Source organism: Lucilia cuprina, chromosome X (genome assembly GCF_022045245.1).
Source record: "Lucilia cuprina isolate Lc7/37 chromosome X, ASM2204524v1, whole genome shotgun sequence".
NCBI lineage: Eukaryota > Metazoa > Arthropoda > Insecta > Diptera > Calliphoridae > Lucilia > Lucilia cuprina.
The window spans coordinates 5,989,913-6,015,870 of record NC_060949.1 but is presented as its reverse complement, the minus strand read 5'-3'; the positions used below and the strand labels follow the sequence as shown (position 1 = coordinate 6,015,870).

Sequence of the window (25,958 nt, the reverse complement as noted above, 5' to 3'; positions counted from 1 at the left end):
CTCTACTCTTTATTTTAAGCTGGTTGTGTATATGAGTGTATGTTTATTTTAATTTACGGCCGTGGTAAACATGTTAGAATTATCCCACTCTAGTTGGCTGACATTGGCAAAACGGCCTTTAGCTACTAAAAAGACAAAGAAAAAGAAAAACAAGAATATTAACATCATCCTATCAAATTAATTAAATTTCATGTAGAATATCATTCATTGAAAATACGTACAATCTTCATCTTCAGAATCTGAATTTTCGGAATCTGAACTGCCATCAGAAACAGCATCACTTTGCATGGGATTTATAGTTATAGTTAATGCGGAATCATCCCATACTAAAGCCTCGTCAGCAATCTAAAAATAACACACATACACAGATTAACATTACGAAACGACCTTGTTGTAATATGTATATTGTTCAATTTATGGTCATTCAAAGCCTTATTATAAATATTTTGCTTACCTTAGGACATGGCTGATGTCTATCAGTAAATTTTTGATTGCTATTATTTTTAAGGCGGGCAATTGAAACACCCCCTAACAGTATGACTAAAAATACGCATATTAAAATTATCAGCATTGTAGGATGAGCACTTTCAGCTGTGTAATAAAATAAACGTTTTAAATAAGGGTAAATAAAATCTTAAAAATGAAATATACACTACCTTTATGGGTTATGGAATGTATGCGAGATTTTGGTTCTTGAGCATCATGCTGATGAGTCATTGCATGAGCATACACCTTATTTTCTAAAAAACAATAGGGATACATTTAGTATATATATTTTTAATTGGTGTTTTAAGTCTAATTGAATCATTAATGAATGTATTTCATTAAACATTTTCCAGTAAAGTATATTTTCAGAATTCTATTTTTATACGCGATATCTTTTCGCATGCCAAAAATAATTTTTAGACACGCATTCAAGAAATTCGCGGTTTGAGACCTGCAAAACCTGTTTCCTAAATACCGGAAAAAGCCTTTTTGTATTATGCGTTGCCCGGATTTTAAGTGAATTCATAACATTATAATTAAGTATTCTTTCTTTTCCCTTTCTTTTAGATGTCTTAAAAATTTCTTATATAATTCCAACAATATTTCTCCATTGAATTTCCCAAGTTTATGTATTTTGTTAAAATTAAAATTAAATTAAAAACAAGTAAGAAGTTATAGCATGTAATACCCTACACCTGTATACGAATAAAATGTGATTTAGTTTTCATAATAAAGTTGATTTGTGGCTTTCCTCAGATATGCTAAAGCCATTTATTGTTTCATAAAACTGTGGATATTAAAGGAAAATTTTGATGGGGGCTTTTTATATGGGGCTAGGGTCAAATTAGGCCCTATAATTATAAAGATCATCAGGGTTATCAAGACTAGTATAGAACTTGGCTTTGCAGGTTTTTGTCAAGATACGAGTATATTAAACATAATTATAAACTTAAAAGTCCTATTTGGCATTTTCAATAGGGTTCGTCCCTCGGACAATAGAAGATCATGTACCAAATTTCATTGAATTATCTCCAAAATTACGGCCTGCAGTTTGATTACAAGGTTTAAATCGACTCAAAAAATGATTCTGATCCGATTGGTATACTTTAAGATGGGTAGGACTTATATTATTGTGCGTTACAAACTTCAGCACAAACACAATATACCCTCCCTACTAAAGTGGTGTAGGGTATAACAAGTATGATTGTATAGTCGAACATGACCGTCTTTATGATACCCTACACCAGTCAGTATTTAAAAAAAGTGGATAATTTAAAAAAAAGCATTTAATTTGTTTTTTAACCGTAATGTGGAACGTATTCTTGACAAAAAAGAGATTTTATACAAGAGGGCTCATAGGAGAGTAAGGGTAAATATGGGCTTATCTTTATAAATTTTGATAGAGGAATTAACGTCTGATTCAAAGTTATTTATGTATATTGACATAATTGTACATTTAACGTAATTATGAGCCTAAAGGCCTGATTCGGTTGTATGGGTGCTAGGCGAAATAACGAACGATTTCAACCAGACAGACAGACAGAAGGACGGACATAGCTAAATCGACTCAGAAAGTGATTCTGATTTAAAAATCTATGTTGATAATATTAGTCCTTTAGAACATTAATTAAAAACAAATTGTATATTTCCCCTTTTCCATTTTAATGATGATTTACAAAAACTTATGTACTATAAAAATTACTATTTCACCTATTTGTCCCCGCCAACTTGTTCTCGACCAAGTTCAAGAAAATTGGCCGTTAAGGCGTGATTAATGAACAAACAAACGAAGAGACAAAGATATTTATAATTTATAATATATATTAGGTATAAAAAAGGATTTAGGACATTTTATATAGCAAACACAGAATTTCCACTTTAGGTGGGCTTTCAAAATATGAATATTTCAGATACTCTATATATGTTTATATATTAGGATTTTAATATTGTATGTAGGTATAAAAACTTCATAATAATAAGGACCTCATCTTAGTGACAATAATTTTATTTAACAACTTTTTTAATATTAAGGCATAATAATATTTCCTACCTGTGTATTGTATACCATCTGCAACATTTGTTTGCATTACACCACCATTGGCCGTGAGAGAACTTGGTGCTGTCGTTGTTTTAAGACCATTATTCACTGGAACCTGTTTGGGATGCAATACTGTCAATGTGAGTGTGAACTCTGCACTTTTGAATTGAGAATTCATTTGAGAGCAAGTGACTTTGAATACACGATTTAGATAGTATGCTGGTTTTTTGTTACTGTACACCAACGCATTCAAGACGTCCAAGTAATTAGAAATGCTATCAGGTCCTATCATTTCGACGCCGTCCTTGTTGATGTTAGTTTTGATGTCTAGTGTTGTAGAAAGATTTTCGTCGCCGTCCACCTGGATTTCTTCGTGATCTGGATTTAATGATGGAAACACAATAACGCTACATGTGTCTAATATTTGTAATTGTGGTAAGACCGGTTCACCCGATGAGGAAACAATACTAATATTGATGTTGCCCAATATGTGAACGCCACTCTTGATTTCCGGATAAGACACCAAATTATTGGAATTACCTATACAAAAATGTTTGAAAATAATTTAAAAGTAAAAAATTAAAATATATATAATATACACATATAAATAATATTGGCATATCTACATTAGGCTAGCCCCACAATGGAATTTTTATCATTCTAACATAACGTTTCTCAAATTGTACTGAAGTCAATATTGGGTGACTTGTTTAAATTAAAAGGTCGTTTTTTAGGTTTTTATTATTTTTTCATATTTTTGGAAAAAAATATACATAAATTAAACATCATGTAATCACGCAAAAGTTTTAGAATAATTTTAATTTTTCGGAGTATTTTCAATATCAATACACGGTTTATTTCATAAGCCATTTATTGATATACGACGATTTCGTTCAATTTTATGTGAAATACATATTTGACATAAACTGAAAAACAACTTAAAAAAGTATTTACCGTATATGTTAAACCATGTCTTAAGATGAACTTAGGTTTTGAAAAATTTAAAGTTAATGAGTTTTATTGAATTTAGGTTTTGAAAAATTTAAAGTTAATGAGTTTTATTGAATTTTATTAACATTAAACAATTATATATAAAAATAATAAAAAGGAATAAATTCCTAAAAATTCCTTGAAAAAGTAAGCTCAATTTGTGACAAAAATCGTTGTTATCTAGAAAAACTCAAAAACTATAATATCGTTAATAACATCGTATTAAACCGAACTTATTGAAAAAATAATCTCGAAGTGTCGAATCTTAGTAATTCTTTCTAGGATTGTTATAACAATGTTGCCATATTTACTTTTTATGATTTTTATCCCACATCACTATAGTGAGAAGTTTGTAACTCAAAAATAAAACAAATATTGATACAATTCGAACCAAGAGAAAGAAATGGTAAGCCTCATAAAACCGATCCTCCCATTTTGGGCTTTTTATGCTATAATTACATCATATATACTACTATCTCTTCAAAAATTGGCACAAATAAAATAACAAAAATGACACTCCCGATTTTTATACTTTATTTAGTAATATATTTTTTTAAATATGTATATTTACATACATTTACCGACTATACCGAATCTTATATACCCACCATCAAATCGTATGGAGTAAATGGAATGTTCTCCTACTAACATTAGGTTGTTATTATCTTGAAATTTAGGTTTGTAAGAAACTTCTGTGTAGTCAATTTCAAAAGTATCGGTAAAGATATTTGTGTCGAATTTCAGTGCTATAGCCATATTTTAAGATCATTTCTGAGGGATTAGATTTAAGATCTTTTTCTGAGGGATTAGATTTTTTATCTATTGGTATTTCAACCCTCTAGCTTTTTCCGTTAGGACTTTTGTGGGTTTATGGTCAATATTGGGATGTGTTACAAACGGAATGACAAAAACAATATACCGCCTTAATTTTTTATGGTGGATATAAAACCGACTTGTTTCGAATATTTTAAAGTATTCGACAAGCCGGTTTTTTCTTGTTGAAGTAATTTATTTTGATAAAATATTATGAAATATATTCCCATAAATATAGAAATGGGGCTTAATTGTTTTAAATGCACTTAAGTAAAGCCACCTAAAAGTTTTTTTCGGATTTTCTTAAGCACTTTAGAGACTTTTCGTTCGGTTTTGATATTTCCTTAAGCTAGCTTGGGCCCTAAAGATTTTCTAGGATACTTATGATAAGACTTAATGCACGCAGAATAAAGTAAAGTAGTTTCCTTAAGTTTAGGAAAAGCACCTTACTAATGGAGACGTTTTGAAATAATCAATCAAAACAGAGTCCGAAGAGTTTGCTGTGGACTCATATAATCGTTCATTTTCATGAAATCTTATGTTGATTTCAGTTTTGAAACTAATGATGTGGATGTTAAATTATTTAAATTCTTGTTAATTTTCATATTTAATAAAATTAAATTTTTTGTATATAAAAACCTGGTTTTATATGCAAAACCGCATTCGAAACCGGGTTTTTAAAAACATTTAATGTACCACTTTAGAAAATTACTGTTAATACCTGCAAATAAGTTTGCTAGATGTAAATATTATACTCTATATTCTAGAAAACGTATATCGTTAATTCAGGAAGAGCTTATAAAGTATAGGAAGAATCCATATCAAAACGGACAAAAAACAGCATCTCCATCTCCGAATTGCTTGAAATTTCCTACACATATTATGTTTTGAAAGTGTGACTCAAATCAATGAATTTTTGATCGGAATCCCATTTTGACCAAAAATATCGCGCTTTATAATTTAAAAACATGTTAAAAATGTCTAACTTCGAAGTTCATTTAAGTGCAGGATATTTTTTTATTTCGTTTTAAACCAAAGATATTGTCTTTAAAATCGTTTAAATATAATATTTTAATTCCAAGAGGATAAGGGTCAATTTTGATACTGGATTTTTCAATGCCAAATAGATATGTTAAATATTTTAAAACGACTTTCATGATACCTAACTCTCTTCTATATTTTAGTATTTTTTCGACCAAAACGTCTTTTATACAAAATCGTATGAAAAAAATTAAACAAAGTAAAATCAATTTAAATTTATTTGGAAAATGCTATGTTTCCCTTAAATTGCAAGAACTAATTTAAATAAAATGTACATAAAAACAAATAAGAGTGCTATATTCGGCTGTGCCAAATCTTATATACCCTGCACCATGGTTTGTTAAAAAATAGTCTGTACAATAAAGTCCTTTTTTACAGGTTATTATTATTATCCGAAATTAATTTCATGTTTCTATACCTTTTGAAAAACGAAAGAGTCTAAAGAAGATTGATTTTATGGGTTCACACCTCATTACTGGCTTAAAGCTATAGGTACAGCGATAAAATCCGACTTAAACGATTTTAATAGCAATCAAAATCCTTTTAGAAAAAGTTGAGGATTGGTCCATAATTGTTCCTAACCCCCCATATAAGGCATCCTAAAGAAGATGACTTTAATGCTCATTACTGCCTTAAAAATACGAGAACTTTACGAGATTTTTTGTAAGGATATGATCCCCTTCAGAAAAAATATTTCACTTATTACTGGCTTAAAAAGATGAGTGCAGCATTGAAATCTAACATAAACAGGTTTAATGCGAACTATAATTCCCTAAGGATGCTTTTTCATAAAATAGACCATAAATATATGAAATTTATTTTCTTGTGGGAGTATCGGCCTATACACGCTCACCTTAATGTACAAAAATATATATTTCATTACCAGTTATTAATATTTTGGAATTTTCGCCTTTATCAAATTTCACACTGGACTCGGTGTGGACTTTGTAAGCCAATGAGTCTTGAGGCTTTTGATTTGCTTGGGTCATAAATGTTGTAGTAGGCGTTTCTGGGGTGTTTCTGCGAGATGAAAGGCTTTGCATACTGAGTGGGTAAGAAGCTTCAAGTCTTTGCATATGTGCAGCGTATAATGCAGTAGAATTTGCTGCCAACACCAAAGGACTGGTTGGTTCATTCACCATGATAAAGGTTTCAACTGTAGGCAAGCGAATAGCACTTTGATTAATGCACATCATTGTGGTTCGCACCTCAATATTGCGACGTCCGATTGTGGGATTTTCTTTTGTGTTTATGTATTGAATTTTTTGCAGCAAGAGCTCTACATTGCTCTTGCTCTGTCCTTCAATGTAAATTTCATTCAATTGTGAATTTGTTTGGACTTGTGACTCTGGTTCCAAAAGGGTTTCAGGAGGTGGTAACAGATGTTCCGCACAATTCGTACCGCATTTAACGTCATCATTTGTTAGCACGGCGTTCAATGAAATTTTTATTTCCGATATGTCACCGTTAAATCCATGTTTTAGTCGATTTTCACTGCTCTGATAGCAAGCACCAACGGCCAGAGTTGTATTTACGCCATGGGCCGCATGTAAAGGCCAATCATCTATAACTTCGGGATTATTATGACGATCTTCTAGGGAATTTTCAAAAAGTACACCATCAACATACAGCTCTACCTTTGAATTTTGATCAACATTTAATACGTAATGATGCCATTCATTATCGCAAACTTGAGGTATTTTCCAACGCCATTCGGCTGGGCTAAATATATTCAAATCTCCTTCATTAAAATTCTTTCTTAATAGCAGTATTAAACGGCAATTTCTAACAAATAGAGCCATATGATGACGATTCATTTTATGGTCATCAGCACTGCAAACAATATGTTCTTTTACATGCTTATTATCTCCGCTTGATCCGCTAAAGTGCCTAAATATGGTTATAATACTGAAAGGACGTTGCGAAAAATCATGACGCGCAATCTGTTTATCTGGTATGATTACACCCGATGATCCATCGAAATGAAAAATAGGCTCAGATCCCTCATCGTATGATAAATCTCGAGTCCATTCTGCATTTCTTGGTAATAAGTCTACTAATGTCAAATGTTGAGAACAGTTTGTTATGTCCCGGTCGCAACCAAATGAGATGTGTTTTGTCTGCGAAAAAATTAAAAAAAAAAAACGAACACACATACATATCAGCAAAATTAATGTTTTTATTAATACTTAAAATTTATTAAAATAGTTATTATAGTTATAGTAATTTTTCATGGACGTACTTACTTTAAGGGAAATTGATGTATGTATATTTAGATTTTGACTGTCGCAATACATGTCACACAATTCCAAACGGGCATTTGGAAACAGTGATAAACTTTCCGTGGATGAAGTCTGTAAAAATTGCACAATTAAATATACAAATGTATTCAAATTGACTTAAATTCAATAATCCATACCGTGTAATCGATTCTCGCGGGAATACCCAAAAATTTCGCTTCGCAAACACGTCGCACTTTTATGCTTACCATAATGGGCGATGATTGTTTCATGGCGCAATCATAAGCAACCACCGATAGTATATAGTTGTGAGACACTTTATGCGACAACGGTTCGGTATTCTTGATTGAACCTTCGTTGTCTATAGTAAATGGTTGGTCTTTGTTAAGTAATTCATATTTGCACACATCACCATACAGGGGTGTACAATCTTTGTCAATGGCCTCAACTCGAATGATCTCCTTATATAGGCGACCTTCGTCGGCTTCGCACACGTAGGACGGCTGCAAAAATGTAGGAGCATATTCATTAACATCGATAACGGCGATGTGGACATTCGCAGCAGCAGAATGAGTGCCATCGCAGAATACCGCAACAATTTCAAAATGATAGCTTTTGCGCTTCTCGCAATTTAAAGTGCGACGTGCTTTTAAAATGCCCAAATTGTTTATTAATTCAATTTGGAATGGTATTTCATGATATGGCTTCTTAATAATATGGAAATTGCAGATTTTCTCCTCATCCACTTTAATCAGTGGCGTGATTTCCACTGATGTTTCATTTTCACGTATTAGACCGTGATACGATTTTTCCAAAACATTTTCTATCGTTAAGAGAACAATACAAGTTATATACATAATAAATATTTTTGTTCTTTATTCTATAATTTATGGCGTTTACTATTTTAATTCAAATCCGATTGATGTTAAAGATTCATGCAATATATTTTGTGATTCGTTCAGGTTCTTAATAGCAAATTGAAATACTATTATTTCCTTCACAAAAATGTTTTTAAAGAAAAACATAGCCAAACAAAATTTATCAAGTCAGATAAATAAACGCCATAAAATTATAGACATTCCTTGCTTTTAGCATACATATTAACTTCATATATACACACACAGAGAAAAAACATGTTTCGACATGGTTACTATAACTAAACTATGTTCACTGTAACAATATATTGTTATTAAAAACATATAATTGTTATTTTCATTCGATTTAAACAATATTGTTGTTACTGTAAATATTTTCATTATAAATTTGAAACATAATTATTTTTTCAATAACTAAATAATGGTAACAATAAAAACATATTATGTTATTTACAACCATTTAAACATCCATATAATCATTATATGTTATGTTGTTATATGTTATATAACCATTATAAGTTATGTTGTTCTATGTCTGCTGTCTCACACAGATTTGCTTTATTGTGTGTGTTGTTTTAGGCAACAATGATTTGAAATAATTCTCATTTGGGTTATAAGTATTTCACTTTGTATAGAATAATGCAGTCTTGTTTTTGTGAACCAAAATTAAATTTGTGAATTGTGTCATGTATTGTAAATATATTTAGGCATTATCTTTATTTATATATCCTTAACTTTTTTGGAATTTGTAATACATATATATTTTTTAACGAAATTATGATCACATTGGATCATAATATAGTCACGTATAACGAACAATATTATGGTAAATAAAATGTATTATGATAAAATAAAATGTATTATGATAAAATAAAATGTATTATGATAAAATAAAATGTATTATGATAAAATAAAATGTATTATGATAAAATAAAATGTATTATGATAAAATATTTTAACCGTGTTTAAACATAATATGATATTTTAAAATTTTAAATAATATATTTAGACTACAATCATAATTTTAACAATAATATGTTGCTCTTAGAACATGGTTACCACAGTCATGTTTTTTCTCTGCTTGTATATGTATGTAATATCGAATGTGATCACCAGGGCAATGATTTCTATGCAAATGCATGTTTTGAGTCAGTAATTCAAAATAACTTTTAACTAGTTTTATGCTTTAAATTGTATATATTTTGCATATTTCTCTGTATTTCATATTTTTAAAATAAATTTTGTATTTACATATTAGGTTTTTTTTAATAAATATCAACAAATTTCGATTTAAAATAAAATACTAGGTTCTGTGAAATACAATTTTACATAGTTCTATTTAATTTTTAAAACCACAATAGTGCGGTAGGTACTTTGATGTTGTCCTGCTAAGTATAGGTTCAGTATTATTTTCTGAGTCTGTCTATCTGTGTGTCCATAATTTCCTTAAAACATTACCAAACGATAAAAATCGGAAGATATATAGTTATACCAAAATACATTCATTCACCTAATTTTATTAGAATTGCTATCAAGCTTTCCACTTTCAGTTTTTATATTTGTCATACTCGAGGTCGTGGTTCCGTAAAGTGGTATTATAGTACATAAGTATTTAAAAACCTGTATATTTGTTTTCAAAAAGATCTGAATATCTATTAATATGTAGAAAGAAAGAAATACTTCTTGGTGCACATTTTTAGTAGATATTTTCTCATTTTATAGTGTATATTATAGCGCATATATTTAATTTTTAAAGGCATGAAATCCCTGGTGATCAGTATTGATATATGATCGTTTTAATAAGGTTTTCATCAATAAATATTAAGTGTTAATTATACATTACCTTTCTGTGAAAGATAATCATCGTCGTTCTCACTAGATATTGAGTTTGTTTGATATTTATATAATGTCGACGAAGATGATGAGGATAATGAAGACGAAGATGCAGAAAAAGAAGCATATGTTTTCTGTATTATGTTTACGTCAAAGAGAAAACATATTGTCATCAGAAGCAACATTCGACTCATTTTAATTGATGATATGAATTGATTTTATATTATTGTAATGTGTTTATATTATTACTTTTTTATTTAAAGGACGTCTTTTATTTAAACCTTATTGTTTATTGTTATCTATTTAAGGGAAAGTCACTTATTTTTCCACACCTTTCCCTTAAAATCAGCCATCCATGAGCTTAGTTAAAAAAATTTCGGGTTCAAATAGTTTTCTAAAAGAAAAAGAAAAAGAAGAATATTTTTTGATTTGTTTATAAATAGGGAAATTCTATATTTCCACAAAAAATCGCGAAAATTTTCGGGATTAGAATTTCTTAAACACCGGAATTTTCAAAATTAATCCCGGGATTTGTTACTAAAAATGTTTTTAAAAATTCTAAAAATGGGAAAAACGTTAAAACAGGTTTTCTTATTATCTTATACAATGTTAGTGATATAAACAAAAATTTTAATGCCCCTGTATCTACTCTTAAAATGACATACAGACAGAATGTTAAAACAGGGTTTCTAATTATATTACACAATATTAGTGATACAAACAAAAATTTAAATGCACTTGTATCTTCTCTTAAAATTAGGATTATTTTTTTTAATGAAGCATACAATTGGGTTTTTAACTTTATTTCGAAATATTTTTACGTATTGTTGACAAAAAAAGAGATTTTCTACAACATGTAACTTTTCAACATTGCAATAATTCGTTTTCGCAATCTAAACTTTATGCATATCCGTTATCTAAATGTTAACAAACGTGGTAACATCACTATTGGCAACGCATTTTGAGCTTATCACGTTTATTAATGACTGGTGTAGGATATCATATGGCAGCCACGCACGACTTTACATTCATACTTGTTTCTAAATTAATTTTTAAAAAAATAATCCACATTTTTAACATACTGACTGGTGTAGGGTATCATATTGTCGGCCATTATTATATTATTAGTATTATTTAGTATGAAAGGAGGATGTATATACATCAAACTAAATAATGGTAACAATGAAAGAAGGATGTATATACATCAAATCGTAAGAAATGCACCTAGGCCTCTATCGGGCCTGTTGTGCGTTCCTTATATATAAGGTATTGGGATTAAGATTTTATACAGCGAAATTTAAAATTAAAGTCACATAGGACATTTACTAGAAGAAAATATAAAATTCCCATTTATGCTTTGCAAAAATATATAAATTTACTTTTTCGCAATAGCTAGCCAACATACAAGTGGCCCCCACTACAGCTTTGGCAGACATAACAATGAAATTCGACATAAGTAACTTCCTTACGAGCCAAAAACTCTTTTCCAAATTTAGTGTCAATCGGTCCACTCATTGTAAAGACAAATTTCTTTTTTTTTAACAAATTTTTAATTTTCCAGAAAAACTTAATGTAATGTAAAATTAATGTATATAAAAAACTTTACGATTTTGAAGATTCTAAAGATTCTAAGATTTCCAGATATACTTCTTTTACATTTTGGGGATACCACGCAAATTATTGCAAGTTCGCCAATTTTTCCAAACTATAATTTAAATTTTAATGTAACCTATGAAAAATTTTAATAACACAACAATTTCTTAGATGTACGAAATTTTGTATTTAATTCATATGGGAAATAAAAAGGCGGCCCAATTGTCTCTAAATGTCAAAGTTTTTCATATATATATTTTTTCATATATATGATTTTTGAAAATTTTAGCTCCAATAGTTTTTCAGATTTTTTCAGATGTTTCTATTTAATTCAAATGGAAAGTTCCAAGCCTCGTGATAAATGTCCGCCCTTTTTCCTCAAAATGTTCAGATGAATATTAAAGTTCTTCTTGCTAAATTTTAAGCTACGCCCCTTTTTCTTTAAATAATCATATTGACACTAAAATGGTTCCGACAACATTTGAAGATTCTATGTGTTATATTTTCTCAGATATATTGATTTAAGATATTCTTTATTTGGAAGGTGCTACGCCCAATATAGCCATTCCGCCTATTTTATCCAAAAATATTTTTATGAAGTCAAAGTTGTCCACACTAAATTTAATATAATTAATGTATTTACCATTTAAAACACAGTAAAAATTATCGGATTTAAACAGAGATTGCTTAAAATTGGTAAAATTTCTTTACCACTAATATCATTGACCAAATTTGCTAAGATTGTGCAGAAATTATATTTGAAAATTGGAAAATTCTTTAGGTGATTTTTATTCCTTATTTTGACAAATAAAAAACATTGATTGATTTCTATTTTTTGTTTGAATAAATAAAAATTACTGAGTGAGTATTACTAAAAAAATCATAAATAATTTTTTATTGAAAAAAAGGAATAAAAATCAAAAATAATATTTATTTTAAATATTTATTATACAAATCAAGAAAAAAAGTTTATTGATGAAAGCGATTTAAAAAGGTCTGGGAAATATTATGGTAGTATTTGTGTGTGAAAACTATTATTTGACGCACAGTATATTCATTATTGTCTTAATCAGTTTGGGATTTAAAATCAGCGCAAAAAGTTGAGGAAAAATTTTAGAACACCTTATAAAAAAATTACGCTTTTTCAAAATTTTTTACTCAGAAACTACGTAAAATAATTCGATGAATCGATCCAAAATTTCCCATAGCTTCCATACATATTTTCGGAAATATATTTATTAATTTCGGCGGTTCATCTACAAAATTTGATATACAGTATATATAATTTGATCAGAAATCATATTACTAACGTTGGTAGATGCGTATGGTCCATAATTGGCCATACCTAGCATATAATTTCCACTTACAAAATTCACCTTATTATATATTAGATTAATATTCAACATAAATATGTTCCGTATACAATATAATACTATGCTTAGTGTTTTTCATATTGGTCCATAAATGAGCAAAGCTCCCATAAGAAGTCCATTTCCGCGTAATCGCACATATTTCTTTACTGAATGAATATCGCGTATTTTCATATTCCATAATGGAATTACGTATACCAAAATTAGTTATAGTGTATTTCACAACATATCGACCTTATGTGATTAATCCGAAATTAAAATAAAAAAATAAATTTATTTTCAACAAGTAAGAGTGCTATATTCGGCTGTGCCGAATCTTATATACCCTTCACCATAGTGTATTTTAAACATAATTGATCTTACAGTCTAGTTAATAAAAACATTAAAAAAAATTGAGTCGATTTAAGCCGAATGTTTCGGCGGCGGCTAAGCTCCGACTCGAAGCCGGTCGACTTCGACCTCTGATTCATTGCTGGTAAACATTGACGAGACGTAGATTTTGTTTTTGTTTATCGTAAAAAATTGTTTTAAAAAGCACTTGGAAAAAATTTGTGTTAATTTTAAATTTCAAACTTACATTATTCGCATAAAAATTATTGTATAATAACTCACAATCTACTCTCATATAATTGAAAACGTTTTAAATACTTTTTTCTATTCATTAAAAAATATATTTGCAAAACAAAAGGGAAAATTATTTTATTTTAACAAAAAATGCAAATCATATTTTTTTGGTGTGTATTTTTTGTATGTTTGGATTCCAAACATACAAAAAAAAATACACAGCTGAATAAAACCAAATACATCTACACACACACGTGTACATCTTTTTCTATGTACAGTGTTTTTGTTGCTTTTTTAACAATTTTTTGATGAAATTTTCAGAGGTTGTCTCGGATTTTTGCTCATATCTCCGTTATTTACCGACCGATTTTGCTGATTTTAAATAGCGATCTTCTCGAAAGCATGTCTAATAGAACTATTGAAGATTCGGATCTCGCCGATATCTGGGGTCCTCTAAAAACTGATTTCAACAGACAGACTATAAGGATCTATAAGGATCAAGAATATATATACTTTATAGGGTCGGAAAATTATATTATAGAAATTACAAACGAAATGACAAACTTACATATACCCTTCTCACGAAAGTGAAGGGTATAAAAATAGATAGAAATGTTCGAACTTGCAGTAATTTGCTTGGCATCTCTCATATGTAACATATTATAAATCTGGAAAACTATTGTAGTTAAAATCTTCTAAATCGTTAATTAGGTTTTTATTTATACTGTTATTTATACAGGTAGCAAAGCACACTGGTTAAAGCTTGTACTAAATAAAGTACAACAAGTAAGAGTATTATATACGACTTCGCCCCTAATCTTATAAACCCACTATCAAACCGTACCATCAACGCTAAACGAAATAAAAAACAAAATACACAAGGCATCTAAACCAACAGACATCTAAACATACATAACGAAAAACACAGAAATCCAAATATATATCTGTAGAAAGAAATACATAGAATTTTATACGCATTTCTATTATTCGAAAAATTATAGTTCGTGTCAGAGCTATCGCTGTAACTTTAAAAGGGAAATTGATATTTTCACAAATTAAGATGCAAATGAAAGCGTATGCCAATTTTAAAAAATAATTTAATAATAATTTTATATGTGTACAATAACATATAGCAATAAATTAAATTTAAACAACATTTTTGTAAAGCTCAAAATAGGCTCCAAAATTTTGAATTATCTTTTAACATTCAAAAGCACACATCTAGTGCAACATTCAATATGGTATTGTTTAATGTACAATCGACGTTGTAGCATTGTATGCAATGTTGGTATTATCTATATTTGCTCTATACAACCCCTACGACAATTTTTATTGTTCAATTCACATTCGATGTTGTTGCGTTGTATGTCAGCAGCTGCTACAATAGTCATACAACTCTTACGAATACAACTCTTACGACAATTTTTCATATGTTTTTCGAATGTCGTAAGAAAATTCAGTGTTGTCAATTGTTTATTTCATCATATAAATAAAAAATTCAATCGATTTTGGCATAAAAAACGATAAAGTGGTAACACAGAAATTACAAACAAACAGCTGTTTACCAAAACAAAAATAAAATTTTGTTAAAAACTATTTATTAGTTTAAAATGTGGAATAATGAAAATAATAGAATTTTAAATAAAAAGAAATTAATTTGGTTTATTTTGCTCGTTTAATTAGTTTAATATTATTTGTTTTTTTACTTTAGACATTGTTTGTTTTGATTGTTTTTTTATTGTGAACATAAAGTTATGACTTGCTACAAAAATCTGTTCACAATCACTGTTACTGCATTTTAGTAGATACAATATACAACTTAATTGTGAATTGAACATATATGTTTTTCGATTGTTGTAAGAAATTTTAGGGTTGTCAATTGTTTATTTTGACATATAAACGAAAAATACAATCGATCACAAAGAACTACTTTAATGAAATTCAATTTTAGATTCAAATAACCAATAAATATCATGAAGACATTTGGTGACACCCCCATTTGGGTAGAGTAAGCTACGGATACTTTACGCATGCAATCAGGTAGGAAGGACGTTAAGGTTATTTTCTGAAGGGAACCTTATATGGGGGTAGGGTCAACTATGGACCGATCCTCATAAAATTCAGTGGGAGTTTTTGTTCATAACAGACTTACTTATGTCAAATTTCATCGCTATAATTGTACTTTTAAGCCAGTTATAAAGGTGAGAGCAATTTTCTGAAGGGGACCTTATAGGGGGTAGGGTCAATTATAGAGCGATCCACATATAATTTGGTAGAGAGGTTTTGGCTCGTAAGAAACTAACTTATATCATATTTCATCGCTCAACTCGTATTTTCATCCAGTAATGTGCGTTAAAGTCATTTCCTGAAGGGGACCTTATATGGGGGATAGGGTCAATTATGGACCTATCCTCATAAATATTTGGTAGGTAGATTTTGTGTCATATGAAACACATTTATGATGGAATTCATCGCTATACTCGAACTTTTAAGCCATTTTCTGAAGGGGACCTTATAAGGAGTAGATCAATTATAGACCTCCTCTCGTGTGGACCCTAACGTGATTTCAACAGACACACGGACCGATTTTGGTACCGATTTTTTACCCATAATAAAATAATTCTGCATGATTTGGATTTCAAGATTTTAGAGCACATAAGCTTTTTTAATTTTTGTATATTTTAAACATTAATCTTATACATACAAAATATGTATTTTTTTAATTTTATTGCCTGTTTTACAATTAAATAAGTAAGAGTGCTATTATATATCCTACACAAGAGTGTACTTAAAAAATATTAATTTTATATCATTATTATATCGATTGTAGAACAAATGAAACAATAACTACGCTGAAATAAAACACAAAAAAGGAAGAAATGGTAGTCGGGCGAGGCCGACTATATAATACCCTGCAACTGTTACAAAAATAAAATGTGTCTCTGATATACTTATTTATTGTTGAATAAAATTGTGGACATTTAAGTCAAATTTTGGAGGGGGCTTTTATAGGGGCTAGTGTCAAATTAGGCCCTATAAATTCATGAAATTATGAACTTTAAAGCCCTATACGGTGGTTTTACTTGTATGATTGCTATGTGAAATAATGGACCTAAATTGACTTTAAGGTGGGTATAAAACCAATATTATTGTGCGTTACAATCATCCGCACAAACCTAATGCCCCACTTAAATGTACACCAAAACAAGTTAGAATGCTATATTCGGCTGTGCCGAATCTTAAATACCCTCCACCAGCTACTTTTATGTTATTACTTTTCTAATTGATAAAATATTTATAGAAATAAGTTTTATCATGTCTTAAATAGAAGAAATCCCAAATCTATTACAATTCCAAGATTTATTGAACCTTATAAACGCCATTTTCTCTATATTTTTATAGCGCTTAGCAATATTTAATAATTTGTATGTATGCATTTGTGAAAGATTTAAGGATTTTCAAAATACAAATTTATATATAATTTTGTTCTACACAAAACTTTGTTCAACACAAATTGATAATGCTCTTTAAACACTGTTAAAGCGCTTTTAGGAGCTGGATCTAGTAAGGGGACTTTGTATGGGAGCTATGACCAATTATGCACGGATCGGAAAAAATTTAACAGTAATGTTTCTGTATGTGAGAGCAATAGCAAATTTTGTATGCATATTTTAATTTAGTAATGAATTATGCGCGTTTAAGTGATTTTCGGGAAGGCACCTTTTATGGGAGCTATGACCAAATAGATCATAGAAACTTTTTTCTCGAAGTGAAGATATCGACATTGTGACGGAAGTTATTAACAAAAAACCTATTTTCCGAGAATTTGTACTTTTGTATGGGAGGTATATAAAATTGTGGACCGACTTCAGCAATTTTCGGCAGAGATCAAGAGGTTTTTTTAAATTTTGATTCATAACTTTTCCCGGTGTGAACCGATTTTTCTCATTTTCAATACCAAACAACTTATGAAAATGAAGAAGATTTTGGGTGAATTCGGTTAAATTAAATTGCTTCGTTCTTTTTTTCAGAATTTGATGAAGACCCAGAATATATGTATATACTTTGTTGGGTCTCAGATGAATATTTCTTGGTGTTACACACGGAATGTCAAAGTTATATATACCCTCTATCACCACTTATGGTGGTGGAGGGTATAAAAACAAAATACACAACTCAATGAATCTTACCTACATCCATATATACACAAAGCAATGAAACCAATATACATCCAAACATACAAAACAAAATACAAAGCACAAAACAAATACATCCAAACATACATATTTTTTCCAATACACAGTGTTATTGTTGCTTATTTATCAAAGCATAAAAAATTTTTCTTTTTTTGATGAAATTTTCAGAAGTTGTCTAATATTTTTGCTCATATATCCGTCATTAAAATATCGATTTTGCTGATTATACCCACCATTATCCGTTTGTACACATTGAAATATTGGTCGTAGACCCGTAAATGTCTTTATTAAATTCAGACCGTCCGTCTGTCTGTTGAAATCACGAAAGAGTTCACATGGGAGTTTTAAAAGTTCGAGCAGAGCGATGAAATTCAACATAAATAACCCAACCCTATATAAGGTCTCCTTTAGAAAATTACTTTAACCCTCATTTCTAGCTTAAAAATACGAATCTTAACCTAATTTTATGTGGATGGGTTTATAACTGACCCTGACTAACTGTGTATTTTAAAAACGTCGTGCACAAACCAAACAAACAAATTTTCTGAAAAACGATCACTTTATTTGACGAGTGATCATGATCTTAGGGTACCATTCCTTTAATCGCATAAACTATCACTTGTTTCAAATAGCAACCTTCGAAAGCATGTTTAACCGAAGTATTAAAGATTTTGATCTCGAAGATGTCTGGGGTCTTCTGAAAACTGATTTCAATAAACATACAGACGGACATGGCTTAATCTACTCTGCTACGTCCTGAATATATATACCTTATGGGATCGGAAAACTTTTTTTATACCCTTCTAACGAGCAGCACTTTGCAAAATTTAGAAATAAACAAAAATTAAAGATTTAGAAAAATATATACAGTACTTTTTTCTAGCCACATAAGTTATAGTCATATTACTGGTATATTCAATTTCATTAGTTATAAAAGTCTCGTTGAATCAAATTCATACAAAAAGTTTATTTTATAATTAATTTTTCATATAAGTACTTTTCACATACATATGTGCACATTTCTATGGTTATTAAAAGGCAAATTATATAAATATAATTCAGGATATAGCCACAATCGAAAATTATTTCAAAAACATTTTTTCAAGTAAAACTTTTCTTCGAAAACATAAGTATTCGAAATCACAAACAGTTTCATTGCGATACAAATGGTTACAAGTCAATTTTTGACGTTTAAATTTTTGAAGGGGGGTTTGTATGTGGGCTAGGGGCAAATAAAGACCGATCATTACGAAAATCTGCAGTGCCATTAATACTTATATAAAACATATTTGTGCCAATTTTTAGAGAGATAATAGTATATTTGACGTAATTATGTCATAAAAAGCCCAAATCGGGAGGTTCGGGGCTAGGTGAAATAATGGACCGATTTCATGCTTGGTCCAAATTTTATCAAATTAAATTCAAAATTGCGGCCTGTACCTTGCGCACATAATTTACATGGACGGACGGACCTGTCTTAATCGACTCCAAAAATGATGAATGAATCGATCGGTATACTTTAAGGTGGGTATTGGACCAATATTTTTGTGTGTTGCAAACATCAGCACAAACGTATAAAACCCTTCCCACTATAGTAATTAAATAGACACCCACAGTTGAAGGAAATAACAACAGCGAACGTATACTTTAAAATACATTTAATGCTATTTAATTAAAACTAAATAAATTTATATTTTGCTAAAAATATTAACATAGAAGATTAAAAAACATGTAATTTTCACTATATTTATTTATTAAGCAAAGATGTCATTCGGATAAGAAATTTTAGAACTTTTGTCCTTTTCCATAGATCTATTAAATATTTGACCAAAATGACGTAACCACTATTTTTTGTAAATTATTTTTGATTTCTGCAATTGCAAAAATTTCAAAACGTACAATAAAGATGTTCTAAAATGATGTCGTCAGAGATACAAAATCAATATCTCTATTTTTTAGAGGTTACATCGTTTCCGTCAAATATTTGATATGTGTGAACGTAGCTTTAGAGATAGACATTCGGACTAATCTAAAAAGGAGTTTTTAGATATGGGTGAAAAAATTTTAGGTTCAGTAAACTCTAAAATAATGGAAATTTATTGAAATTAAATAGTTTTTTAAAGAAAATAATTTTCGACTAAAGTTGATTTTAAAATTTAAAGAACTTATGAACCCTTTATTTATTTGGTTAATAAACAGTAATTTTTATTTACATTTTTATATTCACAATAATTGAATAAAAAGAATTTTATTATAGGTACCTTAGCAATATAGTGCACAATTTGTTAATTAATTGTTGTGACTATTAGTGAAAAGTACTGTATACCCAACTTGTTGAATTTATAATCTTAATTTTTAATAGCTTTTGGATAAGAATGAAATGCTCTTTTGTATTATTTTCACCACTTTTTATATCGTGTACTAAATTTACACATTCATTCCTAATTTTAGGTAATCAATGGAAATAAATAACACTTTTGTTAAATCACGAATTCGCTAAACTGAGTATATTAAACCGGGAAACCATTATATTAGTATCCCTTAAAAAATCGACATGGATACTATTTATGCAATTTTATTTGGATAGGTTATTTTTAAATCAATGTATGTAGCTCCAATAAAAAATACCTTTCAGAAAATCTGTCAAAAATAGTTAAGGAATATCTTAAATACGTAGGATATGAAGTAAAATCCAACATTAGCGATAAACAACGAAATCGTTATTTACTGTATAAAATTAAATAATTATAATAACTGATGCAAGGTATTTTATGGTCGGACCTGACCGACTGTATCATCTTCGTTGTTTTTACATATTTTTGCTACGATTTTACCACAAAGAGCCCTTACTTTAGATATGGCAATTTGGGCTAATTGAATTTTATTTGTTTAGAAATATTATCAATATATAACAATTTGTTTACAAAACAAATATATTTTTTACAAAACTTCAACAGATTTAATTTATTTTTGTTTAAGGCATGACATCAGCACTTAGTCGTATTTTCAAAATGACTACTTATTAATATTTTTTATTTAATTTATTAATTATTTGGTTTTATTATAGTTGTTTTGATTTTTATAATGATGATATTACTCATAACATAATATGTTGTAAGAAATACAAAATATTGAAATAGTTTTGCCGTAGGACGGACGACACGCGTCAAGCATTTGTACTTTGTTGAACCAAAAGTGCGTATGTTACACACTATAAAACTAAAATGTTATTCATCTTGACTGTTTTTTATTTTCTTTTTTTTTGTTTAAAGGTGCTCATAAAAAGGCGATGCTACATATAGTTACAATTGACATTTGCTCACCGTTCTATATACACATGGACTTAACAGAAACAGATTTGTGGATATTATTATTTGACATTGAGAAATTAATCGGTACATGATGATAATGATGTGTAAAAAGAGGTACTCAAAAGAATAGATAAATCGATTTATTACAAAACACATACATATTAAAATTTTGTCCAACAGATTTTTAGAGATTTAGACTAAAGCAACTTTATGATTTCAATAATTGTTTTTTTAGGAAAATAATAAAACATTTTGTTTTTGTTCTGCACGATAACATACAACAAAGGCTATACAAATGAAAATAATCGATATTCGTCCCGGCAGTTAAACGTTTTCAATTGAAACGAGTAACAGCTTATTTTTTTGGACAACATATTCTTACAACATTTTTATTTATTTAAACCTGTACAGTTGTATAAGCATTTATTTATAAATAATATAACTGTTTGCTGGAGGAGAAATGAACCTGCCCTTACTCACTTAATGATATCCTTGTTTTTATGTTAACTAAAATAAAAAAAGCCAAAAAGTCTTTTAAGAAAAAACCCATTTTATATGAATTGTGTAAAATATTTTGTAATTTCACTTGCACTGTTTATAATTTTCTGAATAATAAAATCGGTATATATACAAATGTATATATAAATATAAATACATATAGGTATGTATTTGTATGTATAATGTCCTCTTTTTATAAAAGTTTATTTTTTAATATTTTTATGTACTTTTATTTATTATTTTTTTTTTTAATTTATTTGTTTATTTAACTTTACGTTTTGTTATTCATTAGCAAAATCTTTAAACCTTCATTAAAATATGAATACTTTTTTCCGTACCGTTTTCAACTTTCAAAAATAATTTGTATATTTTAGATTTTTTTTAACCAGAAAAGAACTATATTCAATAACATCCAGATACACACATTACTGACTGGATTTCTTAAGAAAAAATATAAATGTGAAAAATGAAAACAAATGAACGACAAAAACAAAGATAGATGTATACCATCTATATATGTATATATTTTATATATATATATTAGTTTTCTTGGAACGTTTAGCTGTAAGAAGTGTGAAGAGTTCGAATATATTTACTATAGAGTTTATGCACCCATTCAGCATCAATTGTTGTAATGCAGGTAGGTATTCTAAATCCAGAGATGTCACAATATTATGTGTATATGTATCTAGATAGTTGTTGTATAGCTTACTCATAATGTATCTGTAGAAAATTCATCCCTCACAAAACTAACTAATTAGTGATGTCAATTACATTAAAGTAAAATAATCGTGAAGTAGAATGGAAGCAAAATGCTGAATATCGCTTACTAGCTATACCCAGTGTGCTTTGCTACCCTAAAAGCAATACAAATAAGAACCACTTAACGATTTCGAAGGTATTAACTACAATAGTTTTCTAGCTTTACAATATGTAACATATGGTAGATGTCAAGCAAACTGTTAGATTATTCTATATATCTATGTATGAATAATCTAGCAGTTTCTCAGATGCACGAAAATGTGTTTTTAATTCTTGTACATATGCATATGGTTCCAAGCAGCCCCGATATATTAGAGCCTTGACATTCATATGAACATTTATAATGTCAAGGTTCTAATAATATAATGACAGATATACCATTTTACTATTTAATTTACGAAGGGGCTTCAAGCTCCCCAAATGAAAGTCCGGTTTTTAATAGGGTTATTCAGTCAAATTTAAAATTTACGCATTAAAATCATTCATATGCAACCAGCTCTCAAATGAGCCCTCAGGGTTTTTTTTCATTTACACGTAGGTACAGTGTCTCACATAAATATTCGAATGTATTATTTTTTACCAAATATAAGAAAAAAGTAAAAACTCATTAATGATTTCCAAGAAAATTAGAAAAAAACCAAAAAGGATAATTACAGGTACTTCACAAAAATATTCGATTTTTTTTGGAATCCTTGAACACATGTTTTATTGCCCATTTATTAACTCATTATGTAGGTAGTGGTTATATGGAATATTTAACATTATATTTCTTGGAAAATTGCATAATTATATTGTAAATCCTTCCTGTGTAAGCGCTTAAAATGTTCAAAGAAAAAGACTTGATCAATTCAAATTAAAAAAATAATTTATATCTGTATAAGTAATCAAGGCCGATCAATTAAATATATATAGAAAATGTCTGGTAGATTCCCATCGACAATATATTTTGTAATTACACGCATGGAACAAAGAATTCCATCGAGTATTTACCATTATCAAATCGTCCAAAACTGCTGTCAATACAGGACGATAGAGAAATACCGAAGGAACCTTCATCTATCAGCTCCAAAAATTAACAACGAACTCAGTACAATCCTGTGAAAAGAATAGTATCATATCGAAGTTAATCGATGTTAAGTGTCTTTACTCCGCAACCTTCATCTATCAGCTCCAAAAATTAACAACGAACTCAGTACAGTCCTGTGAAAAGAATAGTGTCATATCGAAGTTAATCGATGTTAAGTGTCTTGACTCCGCAATTTTGGAGCAGAATTTGCATGTTAGTACCACTAAAATGGGGTACAACCCATTCAATTTCATTTTCAACGTGAAAATGTTGATCATTTACAACACTAAGTATCTTCCTTCACCAAATTTTCAATAGAGTTAATATCTGGACTTAAAAATTTGTTATATTTACAAGAAGAACTTTTAAATCACTCATTATCCTCAAAAACCACCATACGGTTGCTTTGCATGAAGAATGAGACATAATAACGCCAGAACTATTCCATAAATTGGTCGAAACGGTTCCACGGCGCTTGGAAGTTGTTTTTAAAAACAAAGGCTACTTACAAAATATTAATTTCATTTTAATTATTTATTTTTACTTCATAATGCTAATCTAAATATGAGGTATACAAAAGGTTCGAATACTACTCATTATACCCTTCACCTTCGTGAGAAGGATATATATTAGTTTGTCATTCCGTTTGTAATTTCTATAATACAATTTTCCGACCCTATAAAGTATATATATTCTGGATCCTTATAATAGTCTAAACTTTCGAAAGAGTATTTAATTGACAAATAAATGTCAAGAAATAAATCACATTAAGAAAGTATAGAAAATATAGAGGAAAAATCTCAGTTTTTGTAAGAGGGTAGGTAATCAAAACAATTCCTATTACAAAAATCCCGATCATAATAAAAACTAAGCAAAATTTTTGAAAACTAAAAAAATTTGATCAAAAAAATATATATGTTATTCGCGAGTAAGATCTCAATAAAACTCAAGATCAAAAATCTCAAACAAAAAAAAAAATCATACAAAAAAATAAAAGTTTTATTAAATATTTGGTTCAGAATTCTATTAAAAAAATTCTGAAAATCCAAAATATTTTCAACAACAGAATTGAGAGAAAACAAAATAAAAAGAAAGTTAGTTAATACCACGATTAATTGTTTTGTTTAGAACTTCAGCCAAGATGTAAATAAAATTGTTCAAATTATGTCCTAAGTGTTTACCAAAGGCCCCACGTTGGGCGCCATTAAAGACCCTAGCCCCCATACAAACCCCCTTCAAAAAATGTCTCAAACGTCTAATATTGACTTGTAACCATTTGTATCGCAATGAAACTCAACAAAATTACCTGTTATTTAAAAATATATCCTTTTCCCAAATTTACCGAGGATCGGCCCATATTTGACCTCATTTAGAAATTTTTACTTAATATTTGCTTAAATATTTTGGAATTATGGTAATATTATGTATATGTATATACAAAAAAATATCGGAAATATTTTATTTCTGTTCGGTCCAAAATTGTTCATAGCTTCCATACATACAAAATTTGGCACATATATTACTTTTATATACAGAAAAGATACTGTTAAGTTATTCAACGATCATCTATAATTGTTCGTAAATCTCATACAAAGATCACTTCCGAAATTATGTAAACGCATTTTACTCATTGAAATGTAATGATATCGATATGATTTTTGGCACAAATCATTTCTGAAGATAAAAAAATATTCTTTTACGATAGGTTCATAAATTGGTTCTTAATCCCATACATTACTGATTTTAAAATAACGCCATTGATGCAAATGTAATTAATATATACAAAATAATATATACAAAAAATGTTACTGTATTTTTTAGATTTTTTCGTAATTAGTCATAGTTTTAATACAATGCCTTTCCCGAAAGCCACTTTCCCTTCCCGAATGCTACTTTCACTTTGCATTGGTAACGGATACAAGCTACTTAAATATTGGCTTTATCTATTAGAAAATATGAGAAAAGTTAACTTCACAAATATTTGATCAATTTCAATGTTATTATAAAACAAGTAAGAGTGCTATATTCGGCTGTGCCGAATCTTATATACCCTTCACCATAGTATATTTTAAGATACATTACATAATTGATCTTACAGTCTAGTTAATAAAAAACATTAAAAAAATTTGAGTCGATTTAAGCCGAATGTTTCGACGGCGGCTAAGCTCCGACTCGAAGCCGGTCGACTTCGACCTCTGATTTATTGCTGGTAAACATTGACGAGACGTAGATTTTGTTTATCGTAAAAAAAATTGTTTTAAAAAGCACTTGGAAAAAATTTG

The 25,958-nt window shown here is 29.1% G+C and overlaps 1 protein-coding gene and 1 long non-coding RNA gene across 3 annotated transcripts; one reads left to right on the top strand and one right to left on the bottom strand.

Annotated features, from left to right (window-relative positions):
- Positions 1-22,464, bottom strand: LOC111678745 (calsyntenin-1). 2 transcript variants are annotated; one of them, XM_046945515.1, is made up of 10 exons: positions 22,445-22,464; positions 10,327-10,710; positions 7,788-8,431; positions 7,615-7,722; positions 6,252-7,488; positions 2,537-3,064; positions 657-740; positions 455-591; positions 222-345; positions 1-125 (listed from the first exon to the last, which is right to left on the bottom strand). In XM_046945515.1, exons 2-10 carry the CDS (start codon positions 10,508-10,510, stop codon positions 49-51), a joined length of 3,123 nt encoding a protein of 1,040 aa, XP_046801471.1. In that variant the 5' UTR covers positions 10,511-10,710; positions 22,445-22,464; the 3' UTR covers positions 1-48. The 2 variants fall into 2 exon arrangements, with proteins under 2 accessions (XP_046801471.1, XP_023295923.2); XM_023440155.2 differs by lacking the exon at positions 22,445-22,464 and adding an exon at positions 22,187-22,306.
- LOC124418656 lies at positions 20,989-21,978 on the top strand. The gene is made up of 3 exons (XR_006940129.1): positions 20,989-21,234; positions 21,312-21,464; positions 21,586-21,978. It is a non-coding gene; the product is annotated as an uncharacterized LOC124418656 (long non-coding RNA).
- Positions 22,465-25,958: the final 3,494 nt, after the last annotated feature.

What these genes read in the sequence shown, in the direction of transcription:
- LOC111678745 (XM_046945515.1), bottom strand. Translation starts at nt 10,510, where the DNA reads ATGAGTCGAATGTTGCTTCTGATGACAATATGTTTTCTCTTTGACGTA. An exon ending in AGATGGTATACAATACACAG is followed by an intron (nt 741 to 2,536) that starts GTAGGAAATATT and finishes ATTGTTTTTTAG; the next exon opens with AAAATAAGGTGTATGCTCAT. An exon ending in AGATTCTGAAGATGAAGATT is followed by an intron (nt 126 to 221) that starts GTACGTATTTTC and finishes TTGTCTTTTTAG; the next exon opens with TAGCTAAAGGCCGTTTTGCC.